The 16,442-nt window shown below is 47.1% G+C and overlaps 1 protein-coding gene across 1 annotated transcript; it reads right to left on the bottom strand.

Moving 5' to 3' along the window:
- Positions 1–2,483: 2,483 nt before the first annotated feature.
- Positions 2,484–16,176, bottom strand: LOC113905485 (2-acylglycerol O-acyltransferase 2-like). Its single transcript, XM_027562858.1, has 4 exons — positions 16,058–16,176; positions 7,388–7,566; positions 4,067–4,271; positions 2,484–3,753 (listed from the first exon to the last, which is right to left on the bottom strand). The coding sequence occupies exons 1-4, from the start codon at positions 16,146–16,148 to the stop codon at positions 3,440–3,442; spliced, it is 789 nt and encodes a 262-aa protein (XP_027418659.1). The 5' UTR covers positions 16,149–16,176; the 3' UTR covers positions 2,484–3,439.
- Between the last annotated feature and the right edge of the window lie 266 nt (positions 16,177–16,442).

A 16,442-nucleotide genomic window follows, 5' to 3' on the forward strand; every position in this document is an offset into this window, starting at 1 on the left:
TTATAATTATTGGTTGATTAGCTTCTGGAGGAAGAAAAGCTATTTTCCCGCAACAGGTGTGAGGGTTTACAGTATAGCCCCTGTGCTGCCATCCTGTCCCTCATTCATGACATGTGTCACAGACCCAGTGACCCAGAATTCTTCTCATAAGAGGCTTGTCCCCGTCTGCCCTGCTTGCAGACACTGACCATTCACTCCTCATGTTCCTTCTCTGGCTGGTCTGCCCTGTGTCTGCACATAGCCTCCCCCTTGTCTCCCACAGAACAGGGCAGAGGTGTAAGTTGGAGCTGACTGGTCAGGGAGGAAGGAGTAACATGCGATTCTCTGGCCCATTGGATCCACCATCCGGGAAGGGGCCACAGAGCAGCAGGGCTGCAGGGCTAGGCTGGGATTATATGGGAGGCTCCCAGCTGGGGAGAAAGGTGGAGGAAGAGAAGGCTGAAACAGAATTCTTTCATTGATGAATTGACATTTATGGAGCTCCCTTCTGTATCAAGGTCAAGGCTGAAGTTACAGAGGAGGAGTAGGGGCTACATCATGGAGCTCTCAGCTAGTGTGACATCAGAGCTGAGGTCAGAGATCACCTTAGTCCCTCAGAGAAATTGAGACTCAGAGGGAGGGTGAAGAGGTCTGCCCTTGGGCATTCAGCCAGTGACAGCTGAAGTCTCCTACCCCATCTCGTGGGCCCCTCTGGCTGCCAGTGCAGGGCTCAGATGACTCAGAAACTCAAAGGTGCCAGGATGAGTCAGGGGTTGTGGCTTCGTCCTCCTTTCCAGCTCAGGAAGGGAGGAGATGGGACAGGCAGGATGCAGGATGATGGAGCTTGTAGGAGAAAGGGCTGCAGCTTGTGGCTGCCTCTGTGCTGTCACTCAAGACAGAGGAAGAGAAACCTGATAACTAGAGCTGCCCTTGTCCTGCCCATTGAGTGACAGGGCCACAGAGGACAGAGACACAGACATAATTCTCTCCAAGCACCTCTTCCACTTCTCAGGTGGGCAGATCAAGGAGAGGGTTCCTTGCAGAAGAGTCATAACAGGAGAGCAAATCACTGATGCCAGAGTCTGGTCTCCTCTGCCAGAAGCTAGCTATGACCCAGGGCCTGGCATGGGGTGGAGATGCAAGTCAGTGAAGGCTCTGGAAATGACTTCAACAGACATCTCCAGGAAGCCTTCTGGGATCGCAGCACCTCCCTCCATCCTCCCTAATGCCAGCCCTGCCCTTTGAGGCAGCCCCTTCTCTGGGGAGGCGCTCAGTAGAACTCCAAGTGTTGGTCTCTGGGGACGTTGTACTTGAGCTTGTGGGCTTCGAAGAGGTTTTCCAGCTCCGTCATGTAGTGCTGGTGCAGCCTGTCCACCTCCTCCTGAGAGGGATGAGGTGTCTTCTGCACCTCGATAGGCTTCCCCACTGCAAGACACAGATGTGATTGGTGGCCCAGAGCAGGAACCCCTGAAGGCACAGGGACCCTCGGGGTTCCCACTAGTATGGTCATCTGAGCAAGTATGCACTCTTTCCCCCTCCCTTTCAATTCTATTTTGGGTCATAGATTCAAAAATGTTAAGGCAACTCCAAGATTCTGATATGTTAACAATACCACCAGCTGGCATTTGTATGTCATATCTCCTATATCATCCTACCAATCCTATGGTGATAGAACCTGCTATTATTCCTTTCAGGCAATGAGGCTCAGGGAGGTTAAGTAACTTGTTCAAGGTCACATAGCCAGGAGCAATCAGTGCCAGGTTGTATGTAGCTCTGGGGATGTGCTCTTAGCCTCAGGAACAGGTGGGTCTGGGAGTCTCAGATGCCATGTCGGAAGTGCCTGTATGGCTGGGAGGAGGTGGCCCACATCGTCCTTCTTCCCCCCTCCCTCCATGCTGGCCTGCAGTTCCCTGTTCCAGAGAGGACATGGGAGGTCCTATCAACCTCCTCCCTCTGGCTCTACTTGGCTCAGAAAGCAGCTGTCATGTCTTATTCTCTTGGGAATGGTCTGGAGGCAGCAACACTATAAACGTGCATGAGAATATTACCACACAACACAAAGAAAGTTTGGCAGAGGGGTTGCCTGTACTCAAGAAATGGCTGGGTAAGTGCAGAAGAACACACCTTTGCCATCGGAACCTAGTTGGAGTTCAGGAAGAAAGCAAATGAGATGATCAAATAGCTGAAAAGATGGTGTTAAGTCCCTGCCCATTTTTTACAGAAAAATTCCTCAGACGCTCTTTCATAGCTTGCTAACTGCTACTTTACACATAATTCTAACAGACTTGGAATGCCCTTCCCTAGTATTCACCTTCTCCAATAAGCCTTATAAGACCCTGTGGTCAGAATTAAACTCTCCTTCTCTGGTGCAATAAGAAGTCAAACACCCTGATCAAACCTCTACTTTATTACAAAGGCCAGGGTGATCTTTTGGAAGTGATTTATCTTCTCTATGTCTCAAGTTGCAATCAATAAAATGGAGACGAGTGTCCCACACAACTTCAAAAGTTGTGTGTAAACTGAGCTGCTGCATGTGAGGAGCCAGTGCAGTGCCTTACACACTGCAGGGGCTCAGTGATCAGTAGTGGCTACTGGTCTTCGTGCCCCTGTTACTCTGCTCATTCTAGACTGCCTTCATCAGGGTTACTTGCCTGTGTATCTGTTTAACACTCTAGAAAGTGTGCTCCACAAAGTCAAGTGTGTACTGGTCTATGTCCATATTCCCTTGCAGCATAAGCCCACCTTTTGCTCTGTAGCCCTTTCCCCGCTCTCAGCCCGGGTCTAGGCTCACCCACAGTGGTGATGGGCCGGCGGTAGGGCATAAGACCAAAGCTGCCATAGACGAGCAGGATGGAGCCTCTCGTGACCCTCTGAAGTCCGTCCTGGAACCAGCGCAACCAGGTGCCGGGAGAGTTCTCAACCTGGTCATAGATGTCATTCTCCCCAAAGGAGAAGATCGGCACCAGATCTGCCCTAGAGGGAGACAGGAGAGAGGGCGCGTGGAGGGGCAAGAAGGCACAAGCTGGTCACTAGCTTCCTGAAGGGACCCAGTGAGCAGGAACTGGAGGAGAGGACAGAGCCCTGGGACAAAAGTAGGAGGCCTCGGGTGTGTCCCAGATCTGCCACGGCCTTGCTTTGTGACTGTAAGCGGGACCCAGCTTGTCTCAGGGCCACTGTCTGACAGTTGTAACATGCTAGTGAATCCAGAATGCTGCAGATATAAAACAATTCCAAACTTTCTGGAAAAACTTCTTCCAGCCCAGCTAGTTTTGTATTCTTCATAGATGTTTAAACATAGGAGAATAGTTCTAAGCTATGTCCCAAGCTCCATTGTCCCAGATTCCCTAGGTCTCAGATATAATGCAAACTTTCAGCAATATGACCTTTGAGACTTAATCCCTTCACAAGATATTCCTTCTAGAACATTCTCTGGGTATTTGTGCGTGAGACAGTACATGGATCACCAACACAGAATCTTCACTGTCAGTGGATTGAGACTCTCCCTGCCAAAATAGGATGTGTATTCATCTGTGCTGTCTTCCCAACAAAACACAATCCTTGCCAATCTCCAGTTGAACCCAGAGCCCTCTTCCCAATACCCATGCATCAGGGCAAGCCTGATGAAGCCCTTGCGGTTCCGCAGCACCAGCTTGTAGCCTCCAGGCCTGGCATCCAGTGCCTCCTGGACGCCCCCAACAACGATGGCCAGCAGGTTGCCACCTCCTTCCCTGCTCAGAATGTGAGAAACACTCTCCTTGTCTGCAGCAACCATCCCTGAAGGGAAGAAAAAGATGAAGTGTGGTTTTAAGGGGGCCAGGATGGTGGGTGAGGATGTGGGCTGGGCTCCACTCTAGTTCCCAGCTGGGAGTTCTCTGAGGACTCAGACTGAGTCTTTCAGGTCTCGCCAACCCCTAGTCAAGCAGATCGCTGAGCAGTGCTGTGGGGAGTGCTTCCTTGAGTCTAGCTTCCTTCTCCACTACACACTCACTTGCAAGAAGTACAGAACAGTTGGCAGCCCTCCTTAAAATCCCTCCCCCATGCCAGCAGACCTCATCTACCTGGGCTACCCAGGGTTGGGAAGACTCACCGCTTATTATGATATAATCCCTGAAGACAGGGGCCCAGAAACACAAGTTCAGCACCATCAGATGTGAGCGGATCCCAGGGAACAGTGAGGAAAAACCAGTGCCATCCGTGCAAAAGTTGGTAAAAGCTCCAACAGTTGCAATCCCATGAGGGTGGTAGCCAACAAGGTAGTTCCGGGAAGGGTCCAGGTCGGCAGTCTTGACCAGCTGCAGGGACAGCAGCCTGGTGAGTCGGGGCTGCACCTTGTGACCACCCTGGGCTCCCTGCTGACTTTCTGTGCTGACCTCTTCTGTGTCTCCCCCGTGCCCAGTGCTATCACACCCCCATGTGAGTGTCCTGAGATTAGAGATGCCTATCTGAGGATCCTTGTCCCTGCTGCAGGCCTGGAGCAGAGGAGATGCTCTGGGAGACCATGAAATGAAGAGGGACAGAATGGACCCATGAATGGATAAGGCCATGCCGCCCACCTGGGAAGGAAAACCCTTGCCCAAGGCAGAGGAAGAACTCCTGGCAGGATGACAGGGACACAAGCCTCTGTCCTATGTGAAGGGAGACCTAATCCCAGGCAGAGCCCTCCCAAAATGAAGGAGCCATCACAGGAGGAGCATCTCTCCAAGGACTATGGCAGCTGGAGGCCTGTCCCAGGTTGGGGCTGACCCCTGAGCCCCTGTGACTCAGTGTAATAGACCCCAGGGTGCAGGGAAGTGGGTGCCAGGATAAGGGGCATGAAGTCCTGGTGATGCCCACAGGTGTGGGTGGAAAGGGGTCAAGGAGGTGTCCTGCCAAGTCTGCAGCACTCCCTGACACCAGGTCACAGCCTGCCCACAGCACTGCACCCCTGTCAGGCGTTGGTCTGTGTAGACACTGCTGCTCCGGGATAATGAAATCTTCACAGAGAAACCCAGCTCCGGGACTGATCTTCAGTATGAGGTGAAGGCAGCTTGTCCTGGGGAAACACTGCCTGATTCTCCACCATCACCTCTTTAGGAAGCCCATAGGGTGCATTTAGAAAGCTCCAGTGCTCAGAAGTCTCCTAATTTCACTAAAAACTGTGCCATTAGGCCCTAGCTAATAGAATCACAGCACAAAGGCTTGTGATGTGAAGTAGACCCAGCAGAGTTGTTAGGACAAGGAATGTTGCTTGCCTGCCTTCAAGCCAGCAGCCACTGTAGCTGCCACTGACAATGGGCCTTGAAAGGAATTCAGGATGGAGGAAAACAGGATACTAGTCACAGAGAGTGAGGATGCACATCACAGGAATAATTGCAGTGAGCCCAGACTTGCCCATCTTCCCTTACTAGAAACGGACAAAAATTACTAACTTGAGACATCTGCTTTTTGTGACTGGCAAGTAATCTTCTGAAGTTTGGCTACATAGATTTTGGGGTTTTTTTGGGTTTTTTTTTGTTTTTTTTTCCAGCAAAATCTGTAAGTTCTGACTCCTCCCTTACCTTTTAGAACAGCTCCCCAGAGATTACTGAGAGGCTATCTCCTTACTCGGAGAAGGTGATGGCACCCAACTCCAGTACTCTTGCCTGGAAAATCCCATGGACGGAGGAGCCTGGTAGGCGGCAGTCCATGGAGTCGCGAAGAGTCTTACTACAGTCCTCAGTAAGGTCCCAGAACAAAACCCCTCACAACTTTTGAGTTGTGCATTTGTTTTCAGTAGACAACAGAGACTCCCTGGCCCCTCCGCTTCCTGACCTCCTAAGATCCCTGCAGGGCCTGCTCTGTAAAGCTGTGTGGAGGACTTGAAAGTTCTCTTGGGAGGTGACGAGAGTCCAGACTCTGCGCTCCACAGCGACCCCTGCAGGCCTCAGTCCAGGACAGGGAGGTCAAAGTGCATGTCATCGCTCCCTCTGCTGGCCACTTGGTGGTACTGCCCGCCCTCTGCAGTGATGCCACAGGACTGCAAGCGGCCTACAATCCTGAACACTGTGCAGGTGGAATTTCTGCAATTTCAGTTTCAGACATTGTCAACAGTGCCCTATTTGAAAAATCCTCTGGGGGAGATACCTGGCTAGAGGAGGGACAGAACAGACATAGATAAGACAGGCACAGAACAGCTCAGCACCATTTTTCTGCCAGATGTGCAAATGATAGCAGCTCCAGGTGTGAAAGGAGAGCCACATGCTGTCCTCAGAAGGTCCCAGAACGACCTGATGTCTTATGGACTCCACACAACCCAGTGATGTATGTGACAGCATCTCCAGTTTACAGTGGAGAAATCGAGGCTCAGAGAGCATGTGTAACTCACCCCAGGTCACACAGCTGGCATGTCGCAGACCTGGTGGTGGAATCTATGATGTCCACCCTCAGAGGAGACACCATATACAGTCTTCTCTCCTGTGTCCATAGAGGGCCGCCTGTCCCTGCCTGGCACCTCTCTGGGTCCTCACTGCCTTCCTCTTCCTATCCCCAGTAGATAATCAACCATCACAGCTGCTTACATCCAAGGGTTTAGTCTGTCTGGGATTCAGGAATGGGGCAAAAGGTCAGTTCACTCAAATTCAGGGTCCTCCATTACTAACATCTGATTTGGGGGTACAGAGTCCCGTGTCTAAAATGGACATGAAGTACCCTGAGTAAGAGACTAAGGGACATGAAATACAAGGGATCAATTTTGTGTGGAAACTAGGATTCAGAATGGGGCAAAGCTCTGTCCCAGGACACAGCACACTGGAGTGCGGGCAGGATCCATCCTGAGTTCTCTCTGCTCTGCTTCTATCCTCAGAGCTAAACACACACTTTAAAATCAGAAAATGAACTTGCTGTGTGTCCTTGATCACACCTTCCTCCTTCTCTGGGTGTGAGTTTCATCATCTGATAAAGTGTGGGCTAGATGCTCTTTTGATGCCTTGTATTTATCATTGAGTCCTTCACCCCAAAACTTACACTCTACGGACTTTACACCTGTGTGTTAAGATACATATGTGTGCCTCACCAATTGCCCCACAGAGCCCTTCAAATCTCATTCATACATCAATCCTCATATTGGCTCCACATCTCCACACACAAGAAAACATAGCCAGACAGAAACTGACTCTTCTCAGGCCACATGGTGGTAGAAGCCTCTCTCCTGCCTCCAAGCCCAGTATTCTGCTCACTGAACACAGGGGCACACTTCCCCATGGACACATGGGGACGATGGTCCTGACCACTCCCTGCTGCTGCTAAGTCGCTTCAGTCGTGTCCAACTCTGTGCGACCCCATAGACGGCAGCCCACCAGGCTCCCCTGTCCCTGGGATTCTCCAGGCAAGAACACTGGAGTGGGTTGCCATTTCCTTCTCTGAACCACTCCCTAGCCAGCCCCATACTTACCGAGATGGGGAAATAGTCCTTCATGTACTTCCATACAGACCAGCGCCTTAGTACGTCAATGTGCCTGCTCCCCTGCCAAGGCTTCGCTCGATCCAAGTACCACCAGACTGCATACAAGATACTGATGATCCAGAATCTTGTGAACAGGAGGCCTATGAAGACCACGTAGCTGAGAATGGCTGGTAAGGGAAGCAGAAGCTGTAGTGGTCAGCAGTGTGAAGGAACACGCTCTCCCCATTTGCCCAGCACTCTTCTGTCCAGTCCTCACCCCGGGAGGAAGGAATCAGCTTCCCAAGCCTTCAAGGAAGAGGGAATACAAGCAACACAATTAGTGTCACCCTGAGCCTGGATTTGAGACCAGGTAAGACTAAGTCCAAACTCACTTTTTCCCACAGCACCAGACACTTTTCTCATTGGGTCTTCCCCCTCCACCTCCCTCTCTGTCTATATTCACCGATAGACGCCTAGTGGAAATGTGACAGGAAGAACTCTTTCTAGTGTCCATTCTATGAGACCCCAGAGACAATAGAGATTATTTCTACCCAGTCTCCACTTCCTGTTTACCCCCAGCACACCTTTCCATAATCTTGTAGTCTGTAGATAGATCCTCCCTTTAGCTAAAGTCCTCCCATGATCCCATGATTTATCACAACTTTGAGGCTCAGCTCAAACAGCTCAGCCTGATTTCAAGCTCCCCACTGGTGGCCTGTCTTGCTCTCTCTTGCTCCAGCCCCACTGCACCCCATGTTCCGGCCACACTAAGCTGTTCAGTGTTGATACAACTCCCGGTGCTCTTTAGCTTTTGCTCAGCTCTTTTCTCCACTGCTATACGCTATCCTACTGAAGGAGGGAGAGAAGAAGAGGGCAACCCATGCCTGCCCTGTCCATCAGGAGTGCAACAGGGCTAGGAGTAGCGCAGTGAGGAATTCATCCCAGACTCAGGATTTTCTGAGTTCCTTTCACAGGCTAATCCCAACTTTAACTCAGGGTCAGGTGGTCTGTGGGGCTGTCTTTAATCTGATGCCAATGGACCTCATTCTTAGAAAATATTAACACCATGCTCTCAAACTCTTTAAGAAGGTCAACCTCCACTTGTACTCCAAATGAAAGTAGGGTAGGCTGGGCCTGTCATTCATGGCTGACTTCCAGGAGGCAAGATTTTGATCCAGTCTGAATAGTAGTAAAATGCCTAAGCTAAGTAGGTTGGGGCTCACAGAGGCTCACTTTATTCAGAGCACCTACAGTGTGTCAGATGCTGGTGATACACCTGTGAACAACACACAGATATTCTTGCCGTCGTGCTTGGGAGTTCAGTGTTGTGTCTGGGGCAGTTTGTAATGTTTATTCAATTTTTTATGGTAGTAAAATATAGATTAAACATAACACTTATCATCAAAACAATTTTTTGTATTTTAGTATTTTTTTTATAAAATTTTTATTAGAGTATAGTTAATTCACAATGTTGTGTTCATTTTAGGTGTACAAGAAAGTAAATGAGTTATACATATACATATATCCACACTTTAAAAAAATTCTCTTCCCATATAAACAATGCTCTATGTGCTCTATAGAGGTTCTTATTAGTTATCCATTTTATAGATTAGTTCAGTTCAGTTCAGTTCACTTCAGCTGCTCAGTCATGTCCAACTCTTTGCGACCCCATGGACCACAGCACGCCAGGCCTCCCTGTCCATCACCAACTCCTGGAGTTCACCAAAACTCATGTCCCTTGAGTCGGTGATGCCATCCAACCATCTCATCCTCTGTCGTACCCTTCTCCTCCTGCCCTCAATCTTTCCCAGCATCAGGGTTTTCTCAAATGAGTCAGCTCTTGGCATGAGGTAGCCAAAGTATTGGAGTTTCAGCTTCAACATCCGTCCTTCCAATGAACACTTAGGACTGATCTCCTTTAGGATGGGCTGGTTGGATCTCCTTGCAGTCCAAGGGACTCTCAAGAGTCTTCTACAACATCAAGTTCAAAAGCATCAATTCTTCGGTGCTCAGCTTTTTTTATAGTCAAACTCTCACATTCATACGTGACTACTGGAAAAACCATAGCCTTGACTAGACAGACCTTTGCTGGCTAAGTAATGTCTCTGCTTTTGAATATGCTGTCTAGCATATTAAATAACTTTTCTTCCAAGGAGTAAGAGTCTTTTAATTTCATGGCTGCAATCACCACCTACAGTGACTTTGGAGCCCAAAAAAATAAAGTCTGACACTGTTTCCACTGTTTCCCCATCTATTTCCCATGAAGTGATGGGACCGGATGCCATGATCTTAGTTTTCTGAATGTTGAGCTTTAAGCCAAATTTTTCACTCTCCTCTTTCACTATCATCAAGAGGCTCTTTAGTTCTTCTTCACTTTCTGCCATAAGGGTGGTATCATCTGCATATCTGAAGTTATTGATATTTCTCCCAGCAATCTGGATTCCAGCTTGTGCTTCCTCCAGTCCAGCATTTCTCATGATGTACTCTGCACATAAGTTAAATAAACAGGGTGACAACATACAGCCTTGACGTACTCCTTTCCCTATTTGGAACCAGTCTGTTGTTCCATGTCCAGTTCTAGCTGTTGCTTGACATGCATATGGATTTCTCAAGAGGCAGGTCAAGTGGTCTGGTATTCCCATTTCTTTCAGAATTTTCCACAGTTAACTGTGATCCGCACAGTCAAAGGCTTTGGCATAGTCAATAAAGCAGAAATAGATGTTTTTCTGGAACTCTCTTGCTTTTTCAATGATCCAGCAAATGTTGGCAATTTGATCTCTGGTTCCTCTGCTTTTTCTAAAACCAGCTTGAACATCAGGAAGTTCACGGTTCACATATTGCTGAAGCCTGGCTTAGAGAATTTTGAGCGTTACTTTACTAGCATGTGAGATGAGTGCAATTGTGTGGTAGTTTGAGCATTCTTTGGCATTGCCTTTCTTTGGGATTGGAATGAAAACTGACCTTTTCCAGTCCTGTGGCCACTGCTGAGTTTCCAAATTTGCTTATTCAGTTCAGTGCATATTCAGTGCAGCACTTTTACAGCATCATCTTTTAGGATTTAAAATAGCGCAACTGGAATTCCATCTCCTCCACTAGCTTTGTTCATAGTGATGCTTTCTAAGGCCCACTTGACTTGGCATTCCAGGATGTTTGGCTCTAGGTGAGTGATCACACCATCGTGATTATCTTGGTTATGAAGCTCTTTTTTGTACAGTTCTTCTGTGTATTCTTGCCACCTCTTCTTAATATCTTCTGCTTCTGTTAGGTCCATACCATTCTGTCCTTTATCGAGCCCATCTTTGCATGAAATGTTCCCTTGGTATCTCTAATTTCCTTGAAGAGATCTCTAGTCTTTCCCATTCTATTATTTTCCTCTATTTCTTTGCACTGAGCACTGAGGAAGGCTTTCTTATCTCTCCTTGCTATTCTTCGGAACTCTGCATTCAAATGGGTATATCTTTCCTTTTCTCCTTTGCTTTTTGCTTCTCTTCTTTTCACAGCTATTTGTAAAGCCTCCTCAGAAACCCATTTTGCTTGTTTGCTGGGAGCCGGTGTGAGGAGCTCCGCCCATAGCAAAGGTCATGAGAAAGGAGGCTCGGCATACACAGAGGCGGGATCGAGCCTCAGGAGTCCCCCTGGAAATTCTTGAGCATCTACCCCCAAAACCAGAGTCTGCCTACTTTCTGCTTTGTACTCTCACCTACACCTCTGACTTTACGGGGGCCTGTCCACCACTACCTCTCTCTGAAAAAAGAGTTAACTTACAGCTCCAGTTAATAAAGTTCCTGGGTGTGATAGTGTTTCAACCTACAAACTCCTTTGGAAATCCTCTAGCCTGCCTGAATAGGTTTTTCTGGCCACATGTGATTGCTCAGAGCCTCCCAACTGTGAGAGGCATGAGATGTTCTAAACTGTCTAAATACAGATTCCTTTGAGCAGTTAAAAGATTGATTAGAAATTGTATTGGTGAAGGGTTTTTCACTTGTTGGGCCAATGTTTGCTGCTAAGTCTCCATATCCCTTACCTGCTGTGTCCCTGGCAGTGTATTGATTAATATAATTGGTGTAAGTAGTAGCTTTAATGTTTGTAACCTGGGACCCTTGAGTTAATTCTTTTTCTTGTTATAGCCCACCACACCTTTGCCCTGTAGGAATGCAACTTTATCTAATGCTTTTGGAGGGTGGTACCTGACTAATCACCTTTAGAGAAAAATAAGTTTTCTGAAGAAAGGGTCTTAAAATGTTAACAGGCCTGCGGGCCAGAAGATGATGCAAATCACCTAAACTTTTGCATATGATAAGTTTGCAGGAAGAAAGCCTGGCTTACTGCATGACTCTACCCCTTCCCCCATTATCCTCTATGCATAACTTAAGGTATAAATACTACTTTGGAAAATAAAGTGCAGGCCTTGTTCACTGAAGCTTGGTCTCCCCATGTCGTTCTTTCTCTCACCTTCTGGCTGAATTATTCAGCCTCTTTTCTCCACTCAATTTCCTCACTGAGCTATCCTTATTCTATTACTCTTTATATCCTTAATTAACATTTAATTAAGCCATTGTTTCCTGATCCTCGCCTACGCCATCCCCGCTTCGAATTCCCTGGATCCACCGGGGCTGGACCCCGGCACTTGTTTGCATTTCTTTTTCTTGAGGATGGTCTTGATCCCTGTCTCCTGTACAATGTCACAAACCTCCATCCATAGTTCATCAGGCACTCTATCTATTAGATCTAATCTATTTTATAGATAGTAATGTGTATATGTCAATCCAAATCCCCCAAAATTTCCTTCCCCACTTGGTTCCCCTGGCAACCATAGGTTTGTTTTCTACATCCATGACTCCATTTATGATATGTAAATAAATAAAAATATTTGTACGCTTTTAATTGATTCTGCATATAATGACATCATACAATATTTGTCGTTTTGTGTCTGACGTACTTCACTCAGCATAGCAGTCTCTAGGTGCATCCATGTTACTGCAAATGGCATTCTTTTGTTCTGTTTAATAGCTGAGTAATATTCCATTATCTATATGTTCTACATCTTCTTGATCCATTCCTCTGTCAATGGACATTTAGATGGTTTCCATGTCTTAGTTATTGTAAATAGTGCTGCAATGAACATTGTGGTGCTTGGATTTTTTCAAATTATGGTTTTCTTGACAAAGGCACTGTGGAGAACTCTATGGAGATACCCTACGAAACCAAAGATAGAGCTACCATAAGACCCAGCATTCCTATTTTGGGGCATATACCTGAAATGATTTTTAGTGTATTGTCGATGGCATTCATTCACTCATACTGTTGTGTAACAATCACTATCCTTCATCTCTGGAACTCTTTTCATCTTCCCATACTGAAACTCTGTACCCATGAAATGAGAACTCCCATGTCTGGTCTAGAGAATAAAACCCAAGTTGTTCACAGTGGCTCCCTGCGGGGTAGGATTCACTTTTAGAACACATATTCTGTTTGGATGAGTTACAATAACATGGATTCACTTTTCACTCAGAAAAAAAAAGATTTTAAAAATGCTTGCATTTCCACTTGACCAAAAGAACTCTCCTCACCCCACAGTATACCTCACCCTGGACTCACCTTTTAACTCCTGTCAGCAGGCAATGCCAAACTTGGGAGTATTTCCAGTCCCTGAGAAAGGAAGATCCCTTCTTTCCCCTCACAATACCCAGAAGGAAAAATGTAAAACCACACTTTACTAAGAGGATAGGCAAGTTGGTTAAGGTCACACAGCAAGCTAGTAGGATAGGACCTGACATTCAGTTCTACTGTTGTGCTCCATCATGCTCCCAACATTCATTCATTCGACAGTTATCAGCCTCAACTCTTCAAGGAGCTGGAGACACAGATGAGAAGAAGACCACCTGTTTGAAAGGAGCTTACCTTCCTGTGAGAGTGTGTGCATTAAAGAAAAAAGAACAGAGTAAACAAGTAACCCATGTTTCTGGACTTGAGACCTTGATTGACAGGTCCCTGTTGACCTTTCCAGCCACTTCTTTGCCCCTCCCCCAAATGCCTGCTCTATGTCCAGCGTGAGCCAGCTGTTCACTACATGTGCAGCATTTACTGGCCCACTGGAAACCCTTACTTTCCTGCCAGTCTGTACATTCTGCCTGTGGACAACCTCTTAAGTATCTTTGAAAAGGGGTCCCATCTCTCTGCCCACTGCTAGCCTCCATAGACCAGGGTAAGGAATCGTTTCAGAATTCAGAGCTGTAATTCAGAATGTGAGGTTCAAGAGGCAATTTGGAGGATATTGCCTAGGTATAAAATAATTTCTAATATAAGCATTTAAATTGTAAAAACCATTCTTGGCTCTCTGGCTCTACAAAAATACAATCAGGAGGCTGGATTTGGCCCTATTGACTATGCTAAAACCTTTGACTGTGTGGATCACAACAAACTGTGGAAAATTCTTAAAGAGATGGGGATACCAGAACACCTTACCTGCCTCCTGAAAAACCTGTATGCAGGTCAAGATGCAACAATTAGAACCAAACAAGGAACAACGAACTGGTTCAATTAGGAAAGGAATATGTCAAGGCTGTATATTGTCCCCCTGCTTATTTAAATTATATGCAGAGTACATCATGCCAAATGCAGTGCTGGATGAAACTCAAGCTGGAATAGAGATTTCCAGGGAAAATATCAATAACTTCAGATACACAGTTAATACCACTCTATGGCAAAAAAAGAAAGTGAAAATCACTCAGCTGTGTCCAACTCTTTGTGAGTCCATGGACTGTAGCCTGCCAGTCTCCTCTGTCCATGGAATTCTCCAGGCCAGAATACTGAAGTGGGTAGCTGTTCCCTTCTCCAGCAGATCTTCCTGACCAAAGAATCAAACTGGGGTCTCCTACGTTACAGGCAGATTCTTTACCAACTGAGCTACTAGGAAAGCCCATGGCAGAAAGCAAAGAAGAACAAAAGAGCCTCTTGATGTAGGTGAAAGAGAAGCATGAAAAAGCTGGCTTAAAACTCAACATTCAGAAAACTAAGATCATGGGACTTTCTTGGTGGACCAGTGGCTAAAATTCTGAGCTCCCAATGCAGGGGCCAGGGTTCCATCCCTGGTCAGGGAACTAGATCCCACATGTCATAACTAAGACTCAGCAAAGCCAAATAAATAATTATTTAAAAAAAAACAAAAACAAAAAAACACTAAGATCATGGCGTCTAGTCCCATCACTTCATGGCAAGTAAGTGGGGAAAAAATAGAAATAGTGACAGACTATATTTTCTTGGACTCCAAAATCATTGCAGATGGTGACTGCAGTCATGAAATTAAAAGACACTTGCTTCTTGGGAAAAAAAGCTATGACAAATCTAGGCAGCATATTAAAAACCAGAGACCACTTTGCCAACATAAGTCCATCTAGTCAAAGCTATGGTTTGTCCAGTAGTCATGTATGGATGTGAGAGTTGGACCATAAAGAAGGCTGAGTGCTATGGTGCTATAGAAGACTCCTGAGAGTCCCTTGGACAGAAAGATTAAACTAGTCAATCCTAAAGGAAATCAATCCTGAATATTCACTGGAAGGACTGATGCTGAAGTTGAAGCTACAATACTTCGGCCACCTGATGCAAAGAGCTAACTCTTTGCATTGGAAAAGACCCTGATGCTAGGAATGATTGAAGGTAGGAGAAGAAGGGGACAACAGAGCATGAGATGATTGGATGGCATCATTGACTCAATGGACATGAGTTTGAGCCAACTCCGGGAGGTAGTGAAGAACAGGGAAGCCTGGCGTACTGCAGTCCATGGGGTCACAAAGAGGTGGACATGAGTGAGTGACTGAACAAAAACTAGTGCTATAGATAGTATTCTGAGCCTTATCTTTGAGCTTCTTTGCAGATACTGAACCCCCACCAGGTAGAGGAAGTTGTTCACCAGCCCATAGACCTCAAACCAGGGGAAACCAGAAGGTTGGTGATGTTGGCTTCCAGTTACCTTAACCAAGCAATCAGACAACTGTCTAGGGGCTGATCATGTGCCCAAGCAACTCTACCCCACCCAGTCTCTAGAAGCCATTCCCTGAAATTCAAGAGAGGGAGGGAGAGGGGGTCAAGTGTTTTGAGCCAAAACTGTCTGGACTCCTTGCTTGGTCCCTGCAGTAAATACTGCACTTTCTTTCACCACAACCCAGTGTCAGCATGGGAGCTTTCCTGTGCTCGGGCAAGCTGGTGCAAATTTGATTTGGTAACAACTGCTCCCTGTGATCTGTCTTCCCCAGACACCTCAACACAGAAGATCCCTGAATTGCAGCCTATCACACACAGATTGGACCATGTTACTTCTATAACTAAAGCCCACCTGGGCCTCCCCTTTGTCCTCAGATAAGGGAAAAGTACAAGCTCCTGCTCCTGGCACCAGTGGGCCCAGATACCTTTTCTCAGCTGCCCTCCCTCTAGCTCCAGGCCCAAGGCTACCTCACCTCCCTGTGCTGTTCCTGACACTCCCAGATCCCAGGCTGGGCTGGGGGTTGGTGCAACTAGTCAGACACAGCTCCCAAAGCTCCTTCAAGGTCAGCTGAGCAAGATGTTCCTAATTCCCGGTGATCTCCAGGCGCTGAGCTGGGGATTATTCCCCCATCAGTGCACAGTGTGTACCAGATGTGACAGGTGCCCTAGGGTGCCCGTTTCCAACCCAGCTCTCCTTACCCATGGACACCAAGCAGCTGACCGCCTGCAGGACCACCAATGTCTGCAGCCTGCGTTTCCATGGCACACACAAGGGCGCGAACTCCACCATAATGGTTATTCTGCTGGCTCTGGAGGCTTCTCTGAGCTCTGTGACACCTGCTGGTTTTCATTGTTGCCAGCATTTATCTAAGCATTTATGGGGCCTGGGGGTGGGTGTCCAGTCAGCCCTAAGATCTCATTGCACCTGCCCCAGCAGGAACTGGTTTCCTAGGAGAAATCTTTAAAGACACCTGGCCTGAGCCTAGCTGAGTATGGAGGAAGAGAAGTACAGTTTACTCCTCAGGCAATACATTATCTGCCAGATCACCTTTGCTCTCATCCTACCCATTATTTGGCAAGTGAA

This window comes from Bos indicus x Bos taurus, chromosome 15 (assembly GCF_003369695.1).
Source record: "Bos indicus x Bos taurus breed Angus x Brahman F1 hybrid chromosome 15, Bos_hybrid_MaternalHap_v2.0, whole genome shotgun sequence".
Lineage (NCBI taxonomy): Eukaryota > Metazoa > Chordata > Mammalia > Artiodactyla > Bovidae > Bos > Bos indicus x Bos taurus.

Bases quoted from the DNA above. Each gene is read 5' to 3' on its own strand.
- LOC113905485 (XM_027562858.1), bottom strand. From the start codon at position 16,148: ATGGTGGAGTTCGCGCCCTTGTGTGTGCCATGGAAACGCAGGCTGCAG. The intron at 4,272-7,387 runs GTAAGTATGGGG...CTGTCCCTGCAG, and splicing joins AGGACTATTTCCCCATCTCG to CTGGTCAAGACTGCCGACCT. The intron at 3,754-4,066 runs GTGAGTCTTCCC...TCTTCCCTTCAG, and splicing joins GGATTATATCATAATAAGCG to GGATGGTTGCTGCAGACAAG.